This window comes from Lepisosteus platostomus, chromosome 3 (genome assembly GCF_059453375.1).
Source record: "Lepisosteus platostomus isolate fLepPlt1 chromosome 3, fLepPlt1.hap1, whole genome shotgun sequence".
Lineage (NCBI taxonomy): Eukaryota > Metazoa > Chordata > Actinopteri > Semionotiformes > Lepisosteidae > Lepisosteus > Lepisosteus platostomus.
The window spans coordinates 16146286-16164420 of record NC_142613.1 but is presented as its reverse complement, the minus strand read 5'-3'; the positions used below and the strand labels follow the sequence as shown (position 1 = coordinate 16164420).

At 41.0% G+C, this 18135-nt stretch overlaps 1 protein-coding gene across 6 annotated transcripts in view; it reads left to right on the top strand.

Moving 5' to 3' along the window:
- tet3 (tet methylcytosine dioxygenase 3) overlaps positions 1-18135 on the top strand; it is a 77054-nt gene that overhangs the window by 47489 nt on the left and 11430 nt on the right. For all 6 annotated transcript variants that reach the window (XM_088624729.1, XM_088624728.1, XM_088624732.1 and 3 more), the window contains 5 exons: positions 990-4341; positions 9110-9200; positions 12690-12783; positions 16155-16363; positions 17691-17841. In XM_088624729.1, the coding sequence (XP_088480855.1) occupies positions 990-4341; positions 9110-9200; positions 12690-12783; positions 16155-16363; positions 17691-17841 (3897 nt within the window). The remainder of the gene's footprint in view (positions 1-989; positions 4342-9109; positions 9201-12689; positions 12784-16154; positions 16364-17690; positions 17842-18135) is intronic.

Below are 18135 nucleotides of genomic sequence, written 5' to 3'. Positions count from 1 at the left end.
GCAAGTAGGGCAACCACGTATCACTTTCTTATGTCATGAGAAAGTTGTTACTATGCATTCAGGATGTAGATGTGTATGGACTATATACACATCATGCAGTTAGGTTACCAGCAAAAACTGCACATGGAGTTCTGTAGCAGGAAGATACTCTTGATAAGACCATCTGACATGGACTTCCCTATTGAGCATAGTGAGGTGTTGTGACATGTTGTCTACCCAGTCGTGGACTGACAGTTGTTTAGTTGTCTTGCCAGGTTAGATGTTGCTGGTTTTGAACACTGCAGATGACGAGCGACAATGCACTCATTTAATCCAGTCTTAATGTGCCAATGATACAGAGGTCCTGTTTTCTTCATAAGTGAAAGATTTCTTGAATTTCACTAGGCTAGACTTTCCACAGATTAAATAATTTAATTGGTGTTCCTTAGTCAACTTCCATGCTAATGAGGTAATTTAATGCAACATTCAAATAAGCTTCATGTTCAGTCATGTAGCATCAATTAATCAAAATGATACCGAAAACAATTATGATAGTGATATATATATATTTCATTCTCAGTGTAAGAAAATACTTAAAAGGATACCCACACACTGTTCTCTTTAGTTTTTTTTAAGAAAATGAATGACGTACTATTTATCCTTTTATACACTTATGATTAGAGTAATGAATTCATCACAAGGTTGTGTGTCCTGGCTATCACAAGCCCATTCAACTTTGATGGTGTGAAGCCAGTTGTGTGGTGTGTTTTCAGAAATCATTCACAGCTACCTAATGACATAGCTCAGACTCAAATTGCAGATGTCTGATTTATAAGGTTAACTTAAATATAAGACTACAGTCCTAAAAGTTTCCTTACAGGCTGAAAAAAGAGCTTGCATCCTGTGCCTTGTGTCTTTATATACTTCTCAAAGTTCACCTGTCATGAAGGAATGAAGTCAAACTTTGCTTCTTTGATTGTGGGCCTAACTCTTTCTCTTTTTCTCTACAGACAGGTTCCAGGGTGGGTTCAGTGGATGGCCCCAGAAGAGGCCAGATGGAAGTTGGGTCAAGTGACCACGCAGAGGAAAATGGGCTGAACCTGGGCCTCGTAAATGGGGCCAGCAGGCAGCCAAGTGAGGAGGAGGAGGGCAGAGATGGACAGGAGGAGGTGAACAGTACACTTGCATTCACAGAGGGAGCTCAACAGGCCTGGACGGAAGAGGCCAAAAAGATGGTGCCACCACATCTCCTGCGAGAACACCAGCAGAACCCAGCCAATGGATGCTGGGACAATCAGGAGGCTCACCCAGATTTGCCTTGTACCACAGACTCTACTGCCACTACTACAAGCACTTTTGCTGGTGCTACACACAATGATGTGGACATGGAAGATGCCAGGAATTTGGTTGCCTTTTCCACCACTCCAGTGTCCATGCTGCCTCCATATAGCACTGCAGGCATAGGCATGGCAGAGCTACAGACCATGCATCTGTATGAGAAATTCAACCAAGAAATGAACACAGGTGGTGTCAGTAGTGGGAAAACAGAGGCAAAGGGAGGAAGTGTGGGAAATGGAGATGGCTGTACTGAAGACTTGAACACCTTGCAGATGGCTCTGAAACTAGCCAAGCACGGCACAAAGCCACCCAACTGCAACTGTGATGGCCCTGAGTGTCCAGATTACTTGGAGTGGCTTGAGAAAAAAATTAAACTGGCTACAGGGGATGAGCAACAGTGTTCTGCTCCAAATACTAGCCCCCAACCACAGCCTCTTAACAGGGCCTCCCAGTGCCCCTTGCCCCTTTCCGCTTCAACTCCGGTGCCCCCAGACACCGTGAATGCTGAAGACCAGGCTGTCCATCCAGAAGCCCCCCTGCCTTACTCTCCAAGCGTGCTGTCCATTGCTAAGGAGAAGAACATCAGCCTGCAAACAGCCATCGCAATAGAGGCGCTTACCCAGCTCTCCTCAACAGTGCCCCAGACGGTGGTACCACCTGGGGAGTCTTCATCAGCAAACCACCTTTTCTATCAAAATCACCATAATCATTATCATCGTTATCCTAATCATGGTAATGGATTCCAGTCTTCCGGTGGTCCCATCTCTTCCTCACTCACAACTTGTGGTTCTAGAGACCAGTCCTCTACACCAGCCCCTCCCTCTTCTATATCTCCCATGAATGCTGACCTGAGCTCCCAACAGTCCATCCAATATCCAACCTCATCAAACCATGGAAACTCCCACTTGCTTCCCCATCAGGCCCAGTTCTTTACAAGCTCTTCAGCCCTGCAAGGTAACCAATCCCGGGAACACCACAAAATCCAGCCCCAAGACGACTCTCCACTGCACCACCCTGCTAATTCTTCTACTGCTTCTGCTCTGACCAACAGCCAACACAGCCAGCACCACCGTGCATCTCCTCATCCCTCTGTCTCTCCGTTCGCTCACTCAGGCCCCAGCTCCCAGCCCCTGCCAGGAAATACCCAGGTTCAGTGGCAGAGCAGTTGTGAGAAGCCCAAAAAAACAGTCAATAATTGGATGATGCTGAACTCCCAACAGCCCAGCTTCCCTGGCTGTGACCCCATGTCTGAGTTGCAGCAGCTGTTAGGTGACACGAGTGGGAAGTACATCGGTAAGTCTTCTAACAAGATCCCAGAAATGCTACAACAGCAACACCCTCAACTGCATAATGAACAAGTAAGGGACAAAGGCGCATCAGTGGCCAGAATTAAACAGGAGCCCTTCAGTGAGGGAGACTTTCCAGGAAAATTTTATGGGATGGCCAATGGGCAGCAATCAAGACACCCCATGTCTCCAGGCAGTGCTATTCACCACAAGACCCAGGTGGCTCTGCAGCAGCACCTTAACCACAAGAGGAGTCTCTTCCAGGACCAGTCAGACCAGACCTCAGCTCTGCCCTCCAGCTTTCAGGACCTCAGGAAATGGTGGCCCCATCCTGGAGGAGACTTGAGTATAAAGCAAGAGCTCAAGGAAATAAAAAAGAAGAAGACTAGCCAAACGTCTCAATATCTTAAACAGCAGCAGGCCCTTTTGGGCTTGCAGCCACAGATGCCCCAATTAACTAAGCCCAAACAGATTATAATCAAGAAGCCCAAACAGAAAGCTTCCATCCCCCCCTTCCTCCCACAGTTCCAGATAACCGTGCAAAAACCACGAAAGCTGGAAGAGAGCCCCATTACCACACCAGCGGTATCAACAGTGGCCAGGCAGGAAGGGCTCCGACACATTTTGCCTGAGGACCCCTTCCTGGTCAATAGTTACCTAGATCATCATGCAGTGGTGGGTCATTTGGCTGAGAGCAACACTCAGGAATCAATTTTGAATAGTGCTAGTGCTTCTACTACTACTCCTACTTCTACTGCACTGGGCTTGGCTGTCCAAGCCTTTGGTCAGTCTGTATCTTTGCAGAGCGGAAGTGTGAATAATTCCCAGCTATCTTCCTGTATCCCGGAGTCCACCTCTACCCCCCCAGCTCCTACATCCCAGCCTTCTTTGAGCTCTGATGGCCTTTCTCTCAACAGTGAAGGCAGGACAGCTCAGGCCAGTTCCGGGCTGAACATCCCAGAAGAGCCATTGAATAGCACCAGCCTGTCAGCTTCAGGGATTTCCAGCTCTGCTCCTGATGGTCTGAATTCCATAGATGACAAATTTGAGGAGCTGATCAGGCAGTTTGAGGCAGAGCTTGAAGACCGTGTGGCGGTCCCTTCCCAAACCCAGACCCAGATTCAAACTAAAGCCCAAGCCCCAGTCACAATCCGGGCTCCAGTGCAGGAGCCTCAGCCTAACTCTAACTCTAACTCAGGACAAGCCATTGATTCTGAAGACTCTTCAGGTCTGGCTTCTGCTAACGGTGCTTTGCAAATGCCCAATGTCCTTGGTCTGCCAGGAGAAGAAATGTTAGTGAAGATGGAAGTGGATGGAGAGAAGAGCACGACCTTGGGTGTAGTCCCTGCCAATCCTCTAGTACAGGAGGATAGGGGGGAAGTTGGGGCACCACCTCAGGGGATAGGTTGTCCCTCAGTGCCCCAGCCACTCCAAGAGGCCCTTCTACAGCAGCAACAACACAGAGTCTTGGAAGACCCCTTTACCATCCCTTTCTCTAGCCCTCATTCCCCAGTTAAGAAGATAAAAGTTGAATCCTCAGGCGGTATCACTGTGCTGTCCACTACGGCCTGCTTTTCCACTGAAGATGAGACCCCCACAAAGAATGAACCCCCCCTCACACCATCACTCAGTGGGTTTCTGGAGTCACCCCTGCGCTACCTGGACACCCCTACCAAGAGCTTGCTGGATACCCCAGCCAAGGATGCCCAGTCAGAGTTCCCTATGTGTGACTGTGTGGGTAAGTACAGTAGGTCACATTCTCTCCTGCACACATAGAAATACAGTTTCTATTCATCTTCCATATCAACCGCTAGTATGATATCCAGGTTTAACTAATATTTTATGTTTTTAGCAAGTAAAAGGGGAATTTCTGTTGTGATAGACTTGTGCTTGTGGTAGCAGCAAACCTTGCACACTCAGCTCTCCTATCTCTAATGCATATGAAGAACCAAGTGGTTTCTTTGGCTTCACTTGTAAATATCTTATAACCAATTGTACAAAATTACAAACAATAATAGCTTTAGAGAAGGTAGTTACCACTACCCCCCAACTACTCTAACAGTTACTCATGATTATTGCAAACTGCTCCAAACTCCTACCCTCATTCCAACTGACTCTCAACCAGTGTCCTGACTAGTCTCAACTCCTACAATGACACACCCTTATATACACATCACCCCCTGGTAAAATTGTGCATTCCTTAATAATTTAAAATCATTACACCAAGTGAAGTGTTTAAATCAGTTTGGAGGTCATTTTGGCGGCATCTAGTGGCTGGCCCAATCAGACACATTTACTCCTTATATTGTGGCATTCGAATATTTAAAAGAATTCGCATGGCAATCACTTATCACCTTGGCAGGCAGTCGGAGGATTTGGGCTATTTAGTATGTTTACTCACAGTAACCCTACAGAAAAGAAAAACAGATTAAATTGCAGAGTAAGCATTCTTTCCTCTACTTATCTACTGCAAATCCCATTTCAACGGCACTAAAATATTTTACAGTTCATTCTTTTGATATGTGATATGTGAGGAAACCTTTCCAAGAAAGTACACATTTTCTTGCAATTCAGTGGGGGATGTTTTGTGGATATGTAGGACCTCCATCATGTATAACCTTTGTACTGTGGCAGGCTGCATGTGCTTTTCACATTGAAAGGAGAAACGTATTAGCAGCAGGTTGCAAAAATACTTTTTTATTCAGAATTAAGGCTGAGAACTGGAGGCACTTCTTCGCACAAAAAATGCTGGAACTGGGTATCCACACATGTTGTTGAAGGTACATATCCTGGTATCCTTCAATAAATAGATGAGATTATTTGGTGAACAACTCATAGGAAACTAGATAGATGCAGAACCCATTCTTAGCTATGGGAAAGTGTGACTGGTGTTCTTAATTTGTGGTGCCATCCTTCACCTCATGTGTGGCAGCTATAGTTTGCACTACAATTAAATTGCCCTTTTCTACTTTTTTAGGATTTAATTGGGCTATTTAGAGTACTTGTATCTACTCTTGACAGACAGGCAAATAGATGAAGGAGGAGCAAAGTTGTAGACATAAGATAATTCACTGATTTATGAAATATATTGTTTGTTAAAAAGATACACCTCACTGTTTGTCACAAATGCATCCCCTATTTTTATTGGTCCTTCTTTCACCTTAACAATTAAAAGTTTGGGTCTTTGAAATGGACTAATTTAGCACAAAAGTTAACTTAATAACTATCTTTGCAAATGTAAACAGACAGATATGCAGGGAGATGCAGAACCTAAAATGGAACTCTCTACATTGTACCTGCTTACACAACTCTGACCAGACATTCTGCCTGTTCTGTCTGTAGGTATTAGACTAAGCCAGTTCTTTAACAAGCTTATGGTGGAGCATACTGGACAGAGCAGTGGCTAAGGAGAAGCCCCCCTTTTGTGCCAGTAGACTAGGAGCCAGACATGTCTATAGACAAACGTGTTCATCATTGATTAGCTGCCATCAGCCCCACTGCTGCTGGCTGATGAGTCTGCGGCAAGCAGCCCCCGATAGTCATGATACAGTACTCTACAAACAGTCCAGCCAAGCTGAGAGAGAAGGAAAGAAAAACAGGAAGAGGGAAAAAGGGAAGGAAAGAGAAAGCTTAAAAGGCAAGAAAAAATGCCAGTTTCCTAATTCAGTGTAAAAATAAGAACAGGACTTAATATTTTAATTCATACCGTCTGATACTCTGAGAGAGGAAGTGTATAATTAAATTAGGTTCCTGCCTCTCCTGCCTCAAACTGGAGTTGTTTTACAACAAGCCATTGTGTATTACAGGAAAAAAAGGTTTAGTTGAATGCATCAACCACAGCATTCCCTTTAAAAGCCGCGTTCCATTTCATTATGTGTCATTATATTCTGTCTCAATTTTCAAAGCCCAATTAAAATCTCACTAAGCTATTCAAACCTTTCACTCTCACAATATGTTCAATTCTATTCTTTCAACCTGTTCCTTCCTCTCTTTTAACCCACAGACATGAATAAAATTCCCATTATAGTATAAATGTTAGCCCTGTTTCAGGCTATAGAAGCTGCAGGCTTACATTCAGTAATTTTGCTTAGATGTGCAGATAAAATATTTAAAATATATTATAACAGGAAAACTTTGAACCCCAGCACTTTCGTGACTTATTTCTGAAGACTTCCTGAATTATCTGGGTTTTCTCCACTTCTCAGTCCAGCTTTTTTTCATCCCCTCGCTAAATTTCTAAAATACATTTGTCCGGATGATACTTATATCTCTTCATCTCCTTCTCTGCCTAGTAAAAACCCTCCTCCCATCACTAAGGGTGTTTATTTGTTGGGTATTGATCCATGCCTGTGTGGCTTGGATCCATCTAACCCCTACCACACCTCAGCTGGGTTCATGCCAGATGGCACCAACCAAGCCCATGGTGACTTTCTGCCAAGGAAAGTTCTGTTTAGCTCCTGATGCCAGCTGTAAAACTGGTTACCAGTTCTTGGCAGGGCTTTGAAACCAGCTGTAATTAATTGAAGTCAGTCAAGTGGTCTCCAGAAAAACAAACTGTTCTGACCAAGAGTCTCAAAGTGAGACCAAGAAGTGTTTTTATTCTTCTTTTGAAATGCAATATAACCTGTAAAGCTGAATAAACAGGTATTGCTGGAAACTGCTGCATAGAAGCTCAATGCAGTCTCATTATACCATCTAGTTTATGCTTCCTGATCTGGAGGTGTAGGCAAAAACTCTTTTACATTTATAGAAACAGAATAACTATGCTGCATTGCATTCTCAAGAGCCATTGTACATACGGTATGTATACCCATTTTTAAATGTCTTATAAGTCTTATTTCAAAAAGATTTCAGTGTCATAACTCATGATTGCTTGTGTCATTAGTCACGGGCAAAAGTCTAACTTTTGTTTTATGTACTGATTTACCACAGAGCATCCGATCTGCCCAAGTTAGCTTTTTGGTCGGTAAACAACTGGAAAAGAGAAAGATTCATAGTTATTGCTTTAGGGGCTAGGCCCTTTAAACCCTTTAATTTAAGTTTAATCCCTCAGGGCAGTCTTAAAGTAAACCATTTCTGCTGTAGATTGAAATTAAGATGCTATGGCATTCGTAAACCAAACCTGACTGAACTAAACCCAAAGCTGAACTGGATTTTTTTTTTCATTTTCTTTCTCAAACATATTTCCAAGACCGAACTTACTAAATAAGTACTGTAAAACGTATAAGGAAAGGTTAAGTATTGAGCCTTGTGACTTTAATCTGCATGTTGGTGTCAAGGTTTGGATCTGCTTTGAGAACTGAATGTGTTATGAGTGATTGTTACGACCCTAAGTGTCTAGGGGTAAAGGGGTGTAACATTTAGGATAATTCTTTTGGAAGCAGGTGGGTTCTGGTGAGGGACTAGGAAGCGTGATAACAAAGGTGGGTGCAAAAGTGATGATTTTAAGTTGAATAAGTGACTGTTATCGTGGTAAGACAAGATAACACACGGGTAAGGAACTAGAGTGGTGCCAAAGAAAAGAAGATAACAAACAAAATGGAGCTGGCTAGGAAAGTGAGGGAAAGCTAACCTGACTACAAAAGAAAACCCAAAACATACAGTCTTCGGCGTCTTCAACACCCTAGCTAACTTCACTGACTACCCAAAACCATACAAGACAAATGGCACCCACCCGTACTAAACTAGTGTGACTAATACAAAGTCACACTAGTTTAACTTAGTTGACAAAGTCAACTAAGTGTGTAGAATGTACCCAACAACCTAAACTAACCTTAGACACAAAAGTTCACACAAAAACACAAGTGAACTAGGAATACAAATAAAGGAAAACAAGAGTAATCAACAGGAACAGGGTACAAATGAACACAAAAGTTGAACATATAATGCGTTAGGGCAAGGTATTGGCAAAACAAGGATAAACACAATCAAACGAAAGTACAAAGAAACTAAAAGAAACCAACAGAACAACAAAGCCGAAGCTATATGAAAATACACACACACAAACCAAAACAACAAACCAACAAAGCTGAAGCAAAAGCCAAACGAAGCGATAACCAAAGCGAAATGAAGCAAAGCAAAACCAAACAGGACCAAAGTCAAGCAAAAGGCCTCCCTTCCTGAAAACCTCCATGTTATATAGTGAATAAGATGCAGTCTGATTGGCTGAGAGGCTGATTGATTATGACGTCATATGGAACAGTGGTGTAATGGTGGGCGGATGGGGAAGGGAGAACAATCAAAGGTCAGCAGTGTGGAACATAACAAAAAAACACACACAGATCACACACTGGGACATAACAGTGATCAAGTGTAAGAATGGTTACAAACTGGTCAAAATTCTTGCTTGGTTGCTAGCAAGACACTGATTCACGACCATCAATAAGATTCGTCCCAAGGAATCGCAGTGAATCCCAGTTTCCATGTCATGGTTTGAAACTTTTCATCCAAATGCCTTCAGCTCTTTACTCTGTGTCTGAAATGGTTTCTCTCTCCCTGTCCTACAGAGCAGATTATAGAGAAGGACGAGGGGCCATACTACACCCACCTGGGATCTGGGCCTAATGTGGCCTCCATTCGTGAGCTGATGGAGAGCAGGTGAGAGAGCAGAAGGATGGTAAAAGAGCTATGAAGGAAATGAGGCCATTCTGCCCATCATATTATAGTAGTAGGTTTATAAAAACAACAATGGACAGTTTATAACAATATATTACAATTTCACAATATTTAAAGAAGTGGCTTATTGTTTTTGCATAAATGACACATAATTATCAGCATATGTCCTTGCAGTATGATGATACATGTGACACTGAGTAAGAATTAATTGTAGTTTGCTATCCTGGGATTTTAACACCTTTGCACAGAAGTCAGGGGGTGGAATAAGAATCACTCATATTAAAAACAATAAGAGTCTATTAGCCCATTTGATCATGGCTAATGGATATGAGGGATTTGGACATAGGAGTTTGTGTAAAGAACCTCTCAGCCATATCCCAAGACCTGTCACTGAGTTCCTGCAGATGTGCTTTTTACATTTGCTGCTCATAATCATGCATTGTTTCCATTTGTAAATTCAAATATGTCACTTCTTTAATCTTGTATGAAAAACACTGTGGCAGTGCTTAAAGAGGCAAATGTGGTTCTTCGGGCTTGTAAACTGAGATAATGCAGACAAAGCAAAGGAGCACACTGTGCTCCAGTCTCCAGGGAATTAATGACCCAGAAGTGCGTTAAGTAAAGAACAACAACATCAGCAAAAATGTCTTCAAAGTGAGAAGGCAGATATCAGCCTCTAAGTAGAGCTACGGCACACCAGTGTGATGGGAGTAGAAGAGAACAACACATTTTAATTTCTGATGCCCTTGGCCCATTTGTGCTTGACTTAAATTGATGGCATTTTTGGTGGAGTTATTGTTTTCATTATGCTTTGTTGACAAACTCAAAATAATTATTGATTTTAAGGCAGTTTCATTATGTCTGAAAGCCAATGCAACTTTTAATAATTAGAAAATGACTGAACGCAATATAGCAACATTTCAGCAGTTAAATATATAGAACTACTGATTGTGCACATATATTTAATGGGATTGTGATTTGCACAACATAAGAATGGGGTAATGTCAACAGGTCATCTTTTTTAACAAGCTGCTAGTGGGAGGGATGATTTTCTGTGAGGGATCTTTTATTCTTTTAATTGTGTAAAAGTGACGTAATGACAAAACCTTTTGCTGGCCTTTGCATGACCTGCAAATAACCTCTAACCTAAAGGGTCAATCTCTGCTGCTAGAGGCTTGGCGCTCTGTCCAGCATGGTCCACTCTCCAATTTAATTGACAGATAAGGACACGGACATTATTGATAAACTGTCAAAAGCTTAATGAACTGTAAAAATACATTTTTGTTTAATCTTATCTCAGTCATGGACTCAACTGCTGTATCCATCATTAAAAGCAATTAGAGATAAGCAAAATGATGCATCTCAAAGCACCATGGCATGCTGTAAAAACGATCACACACAATCATTCTTTCTTACACAGGCAGCGTTTGTTTAAAAATAAATTAGGAGAAAAACAACTGTGCAATCTGAAATGCTTTTTCAACTTTCAACAATACAAAGAGACCGGTAATGCTAGATCAACTTAAGTAGATCTCTTTGTCAGGATTTGCCTACAAATGCTGATAATCTTTCTTTTGCTTTGTATCAATACAGCGGGGAGAATTTTAATGTATAAATTATATACTGTATTTTTGTCATCAGTAAAGGTTAGTGAAAAAAAGGTTTTGGAGGATCTCAGTTATAGAACACGTAAGGTATATAATCCTCCAGAGACACCTCCTAACAACTTGCTATTCCCTTTTAAAAAGGGAATGAAAAGCTTTACTTTTACGAGTATTGCTGATCTTTTCTAAGGAAAAAACAAGCAAAAATCCACCCAAAGATCTCCATCCCATCATATTGAAAAGGTGTTTACGCTATGTCAGGTGGAGAAATACTGCTGGATGAGCTGTTAACTCACAAGTACTCCCCTCCCCCTATCCCACATGCTGCCTGAATTTAAAGTGCCTGTTTGCAGATGGGAGGCAAGATGACTGACAAAAGGCTGCAAGTACCCAGTCACCCACAAATATTGGCAGGGGCATGGGAACAGGCCACTGTCTGCCAGCACTAGGTCAAGAGGGGTGTGTGGGTTTGGGTATGGTAGCAGATTTTTAGGGAGGAGTTGATTAGTGGCTTGTAAATTCCTAACTTATTAGATCTGCATGTTTATATAACTTCACACTGCTAAGTTGAGAGGACCTATCCCAAGTCATCAAGTGAATTCTGTAATCCCTTGATCAACTGCCTCATTTAGCTGTCTGCATTATTACAGGAAGGATAAAAGGGGTCAGTGCTGTTTTCTGACCTGTAGGCCCAAAACTAAAATATTTTATTCAGTAGTTTATTAAACACTAATGTATTTATTCTGGGAACTTTATTCTTGCAAATATCTAATGTTAATGGTACCTACTTCCAATATAATGTTTAAAACTCTCTTCTAGTGCTTTCTTGAAGGATTAATAACATAAAAAAGACTTAACTTTGAAGAGCCTGTTTCTAAAAGAGCAGATTTTTAGGTGTGGTGCAAAAGTGAAATTCCTACACTTACTCAAGTTTACATAGTAATGCAAAGCTATGATAGTCTCTTCAGATATTAGGTAATATAACACCACAAATTGTAAACTGATAACGCTGGCAAGGTTCATAATAAACTATTTTTGAATCTCGTGATATTAAGGTAATATGGAAAAATGTTATTTTTATATTTGGCACTGGTGCTTAGGGGCTTTCTGGTGATTCGTAGTTTAACTTTACCTCAGAAACATATCTCAGTGTTGTAGAAGATAGTTTTTCTCTTTCAGTTTTAATGATCTCAGATGAAAATGTGTCACTTCTACATTTACAGAATAGATCTCTAAGATCTCTAATGATTGTTTTTTATCCAGGATTTAAAAAATACATGCTTAGACTCACACATTTCACTCAGAGTTTGCTGTCTACAAGTATAGCTTAACACCATTGTAATTCCTCCCTGTGATGGTCTGTGTACAGTAGTTGCTTTTTCAGTGAGTCTGTTAGTTGAGTCCTGCACTGATCCTTAGTGGTTACAGGAGTTTAAGCTTCTATTCATTCATTTTGTGACTGCTAGTCTTTTTTGGTTTTAATTGTAAGGGACCCTGGACCCCTTATGCCTTTTTCTTAATGGGAATACTTGTGACACTATTGAAAATCAAATAATAGCAAATATTCCACTTCTAATTTAAGTTGTTCTCATGGTTTCTCAGGGTGTACTCCAGGCCATACCTCTATAAGGTCACTCCCTCCTTGTCATATTTGCAAGAAGTTATTTCTTTACTAGCTGGCATTAAGGTGTTGATTCAAGACTGGCATAATTCCTGATGCTAGATTTCTCAGGGCAACAGAGAACATGACTTCTGGTTTCTGTGCAGCTGTACAAAGTGAATGACAGGATATACTGCTATGATCAAGGGTGTTATTTGTGATGAAAGGCACTGGGGAGAATTAGGTCTTGTGCTGCTGTGTTACCAGGTATGGGGAGAAGGGTGAAGCAATCCGCATTGAGAAGGTGATCTACACGGGCAAGGAAGGCAAAAGCTCTCAGGGATGTCCCATCGCCAAATGGGTAAGTGTCACCTTGTTTGTGGATCTCTTATTCAGATGTCTGCCATACTAGTACTGCACATCCACAGTCCTACTGGTAATAACAAAGTGTAATCGGTACGCTTCGCTAACACAAATTGTCAGATGGCTTGCCTTAAAATTGCAGAACAATAGCGTGCATAGGTCAAAACCTATTAATTATTAAAGACAAACGAAAAACGTAAGCTGCAGAAGCTTAAAACAAAAAAAACGCTGATCATTGTTTATATAATGGAAACCACATTGTGTTTCTGTAGGACAGAACTCAATGTTTCGTTAATCATTGCAGAGAAAATTTAACATACTTTTCAGTGCGTAAGATTTGAGCCTACGTAAGCCGACGTAAGATTTGAGCCTTAGAACTATATCTTATTGTTAATGTTTGGTAAGTTTTATTCTTTCAAGGGTTATTGTTACGACTTGATAGAAGAGTATTAAGTTTGAACTGGATACATACTCATTTCATTGTAAATCTAAACCCCTTCTAGCCAGATTTTCTGCATTATTTTTTTAAATAATAGTGGAAGTCTCTTCTGTTTTTGAAAGAGTGATATTAGTCAACATTACAAAATAATTTAGGAACAGTCTTTATGACACTATGAACATATTTTACTATAAGTAGGTCTGAATTAAAGATGCTCACTTACATAAAAGAGATTTTAAAAATAATTTTGCAGCCTAGTTCTTGTTTTTGACTCTTTTGAAAATCACGTTTTTCATAACTTAACTTTTCAAGTTAAGTTACTGGGTGACATATTTCCAGTTAATGTACACCTTATTACTAAGACTAATTAGTACTAATTAGAAGTATTGAGCTCTACATTATTTTTATCTAAATTAATTACCTTACATTTATCAAGCCAAGAAGCATAGAATGCTTTAGTCTATTACATGTTATTTGTTTTCCAAATGCCAGTTTTGGAAAATGTGGGAGCAGTGGCAGATTAGGGCTATCTGAAATTGCTGGGGTCTCTACTCTCACTGCAAATTATGTTCCACACTTAAACTGGAGCATATTTCATTCATATGTTTTCAGTGAATCACCTGTAAAGCTGCTACAGACTGAGCCCCGCAGTTGGCATTATGTTGCTTAGCAACATCCAAAAGCCATCGCTGCTACTAAATATAAGTTAAAAATAGGATGGATTAACTACAAATAATTCGGGGCGGTGAGGAGGTGGGCAGATGCTAAGACTGAGCCTTACAAACAAAAAGTGGTTTGGACATGTAATGAGTTGTACATGTTGGTTGCCACTATTCCAACAATCTAAGGCTCACTTATTCATGTCTGACGGTTGGAAAACACTGATTTAGTGAGCAAGACTGCTTGCAATATTGAGAATATTTCTGATCTTTCTCCTCCTCTGAATAATGGCCAATGGCCAAGCATGCATAACAGTCTGAAAATATATTTCTTTGTCTCATTACCAATCTGGGCATGAAACTTTGTAACAATTTTGTCAGCTTATAATTGATGAGTGTTGATAAGATAATTGAAAATTATTACAGTAATTTAGAAATTACTGGTAGCCAGTATGGTTAATAATATATCTGCTCTGTAGAAAATTAACTTCCAAACGAAGGCTCGAATGAAGGTATTACATATAAGTATCACACTTCTACGTTACTCACTTCCACATTCTACTCTCCAACCCATCTTCACTGCTGCTGCAGCTTCCTGGCTCATTCCTCTTAAAAGTGGGAGTTCAGATGGCCTCATCCTCGCAGACAGTCATTCTCAGCAAGGCTAATTACATACCATTTCATATCTTACCTTAAATTAGGGATTGTCTGAACCCTGGAGACCTGGTTAGTCATTTATACTAAGTGAGCAAATCAGTGGAGAAACATAAACTATAGACAGTCTCCAACTGCAGACCTTTTCTGCAAAATTTGTATAAGTCGTTACTCTTATATGTTAATATAATCAACATTTAAGGAAAAAGAGAAGAGAAATTTAACAGACAGGTTTAGAGTTTGATGATATGTACAGCCCCATGAAAAATGTCTTGTTACAGTACATTTGGTCCATAAACATTTTAAAATACCTAACATTAAAAAATATAGAAACCCGCTGAAGTGGAATTGTATGTAAAAAAACATGTTACGAAATAAATATTTTAACATTGAACTTCATATACCTCAATTCCTGTTTTGAGCTTGCATACATGAATAGGTGATGGTGCTGGTGAGATGCTGAATTTCTTATTAGATGAGTAAGGGTAGGACGGTACTGGAGAAGGGGCAACACGTATGTAAATTAACAGCAGAGCAATGCACACAATACCATGAGGTGGAAAACACTGACAAGCCCACACTGGAAGACTATAAAACACACGGCACCTCAGCTTTTTTCCTACATGAATAGGTCACACTCGCTCACACTACACAAATTGTGAATTGAGACTTCCGCACTTCAGATAAATTAAATTCATGAGACTTTTTAAATAAGGTCAGATTGACATCAGCCAAGTATACTTAACCCCAGGGACTGTCTGTATACCCAGTTGCAATTCAGAATATATCAGGCCGTGGTATAAAAACCATATGCTCAGAAGGATTTCTATAATGCTTCGGTGCAAATCCCAAAGAAATGCATTGTAGCCTTCTAAGCCACAAAAGATGCATTCCTCAAGTACAAGAAGCTGAGGTGTTTATACTGATACATTTTGATACAGTTTCTGTGGATGGCCTAAAACATCTGTGCAGAAACACTGTAGGCGGCAGGCATCATTGGGTAAAAGCTGTATCATAAATCTACAGGTAACACTATTCCACTGCCATAAACATAATCTCAGATCCTTCGTCGTTGTTTGTTACATCTTGTTTAGCTACCTCTGACTAGGTTTAGGTGCAAATAAGTAATGTATTATAATTGGTAAACATGATATACAAATGAATTGTATTGATATATTTGTGTACAATATAATTGTTGGTGGAGGCTTACCAAACCACCAAGGTGTGTTCTCAGCCATAGTTCATATAGAATGTAAAAACCGGACTTTGTGGTTCTGCAAGACTAGGGCTGCAGAATTATGCTGGAACTGGTAGTCTGAATGACACATGACCAGGTTCTGTAATGACTGAATTGTGCTGGGCCACAATGCCTAACAAAAGCAGGTTACTGATAAACACAGTAATGGTTCTGTGACTGAGGCTGATCAGTAAAACACCTTATGACTGAATTACTTATTGATTTTGCCATAGCTATAGAAGCAGACCTTATGCATCAATGATTACCTGATATACATCTACGGTAATGATGTGGAAAGATCTTAGAATTAAATGACTGTTCTGTGACATCAGTACTTGTGTCAGGTGACAGATTGACAATATTGTGCATGGGGGATTCAGGTGATCCGGCGTGCCAGCGAGGCCGAGAAGCTCCTGTGCTTGGTGCGGAAGCGGGCAGGCCACCATTGTGCCCATGCCGTCGTCATCATCCTCATCCTGGCCTGGGAGGGTGTGCCCCGCGAGCTTGGAGACAAGCTATACCACGAGATCAGCGAGACTCTCACCAAGTACGGCAACCCTACCAGCCGGCGCTGCGGACTCAATGATGAGTGAGTAACAACCTCGCCCCAGAAATCAAAAAAAGATGTGGTAACCTGAAACACAAGTGAAATCACGGCAGAGCACAGCAAGGCACGTGAGCTTGAGAAAGCCATATGAACTATGAAAATAAATGAAGGTAATCTTTCATAAGGACACCCAAAGATTCAATAATCAACTCTTCCTGCATCTGTAAATAAACTGCGAAAGAGATTCATCTACTGTCAGATTTGGACAAAAAGCATACCAGATGGACAATTAAAGGTAATTCACTTTTAATTTAATCCTGTCATCAAATCAGGTAAGGAAGTGACAGACCCAAACCCACAGAAACTCTTAATAGGAGTTGTTGTCACAGCTGGACATCCTCCACATCCTAATCTAAAAGACAAGGATGGACTGAAGAAGGCCAGTAAACAACATTTTTTCGTAAATCTAACAAGATTGATAGTGCTGTGTCCTGTTGAGTGCCTTAACTAGTAAAGGCACTTTCTCAAGCACAGGTTGAGGTCTATGATCATGGGAACAGGCCAGGCTCACAACACCAGCCAGCTGTGACTGGAGTTTACCAAATGGCGGCGTACAATTGGCTGAGGTTCACCAAGGGTAGGATGAGATTAGCTGGCCAAGGATATCCTGGTTATCAGCAACACAACAACCCCTTTGATCTGTGTGTGTACTTGTGGGCATCTGGTAAGGGATGTGGCACTTCTTTGTTTGGCACTGAACCTCTGGTACTGATGTTTAGTGCCTGTGACATGTTCTCTACGATAAGTGACTCAAAGATGGGTGGTACAAAATAGGCTGCCACTCCCTCATTGTCCCTAGTGTGTGATTGTGGGTTTTGTAGCTGCAAGCTGAGATGTGAAAAACCCACACGACTGATGATGACAAAGATGGGTAGAACAAAAAAACAGCTGTAAATTCTCATTTTAAAAATGCTAATGTCGTACAGCCTACTCTTAAAACTATGTTGGTTTGTGTTCAGTTTTTATTTTTTGTATGTTTCAAGCCCATTAACAAGACCACCACACAGAAGTGTTAAAGGAAGGTTCCACCAACCTGGTATCTTAAACAAGGGCACTTTCTAATTTAATTTCTGCAGTGGAGAGTGTATTCTTTAACTTAGCATGTAATGTGTCCTGACTGTATTGCTGTCTGAATGAAAAGGGGCTAATACATCATTAGAAACATCGTAATTTATTAGTTATTTATTAGTTCTGGTGAATACCTGTATGCACACAACCCTCTCTGTAACCAATAACCTAACAATTAAAAGTTTAATCTGAATGCCAAGTGTTTGTCTCTGATCCGCTTTGCCTTCATCTTTCCTTCCAGCCGCACCTGTGCCTGCCAGGGAAAGGATCCGGAGACCTGTGGAGCTTCCTTCTCCTTTGGGTGCTCCTGGAGTATGTACTTCAATGGGTGCAAATATGCACGAAGCAAGACCCCACGCAAATTCAGATTGCAAGGAGACAACCCCAAGGAGGTCAGTCCTGCCAGGGGAGCTATGAGGGTGTAGAATGAGGGATGCATGATGACCTTAAAACAATGCCATTGTTGTTCAGTGCAACCATAATTAGTGCCAGATGTTCCTCTGCTATTGACAATAGCATTGTCTTGATTTCCACCAAAAGCTTCTTATCCAGGATTGTAACATTTGAACAGCACCGACAATAGAACTCAGACTGAGTGAAATGGTTCATGGGCTCTCCTAACATTTAGTTAGAAAAGCCACAACCATGCCCTACCTGATCCTTCTAGAATAACACTGTGTTGTTCA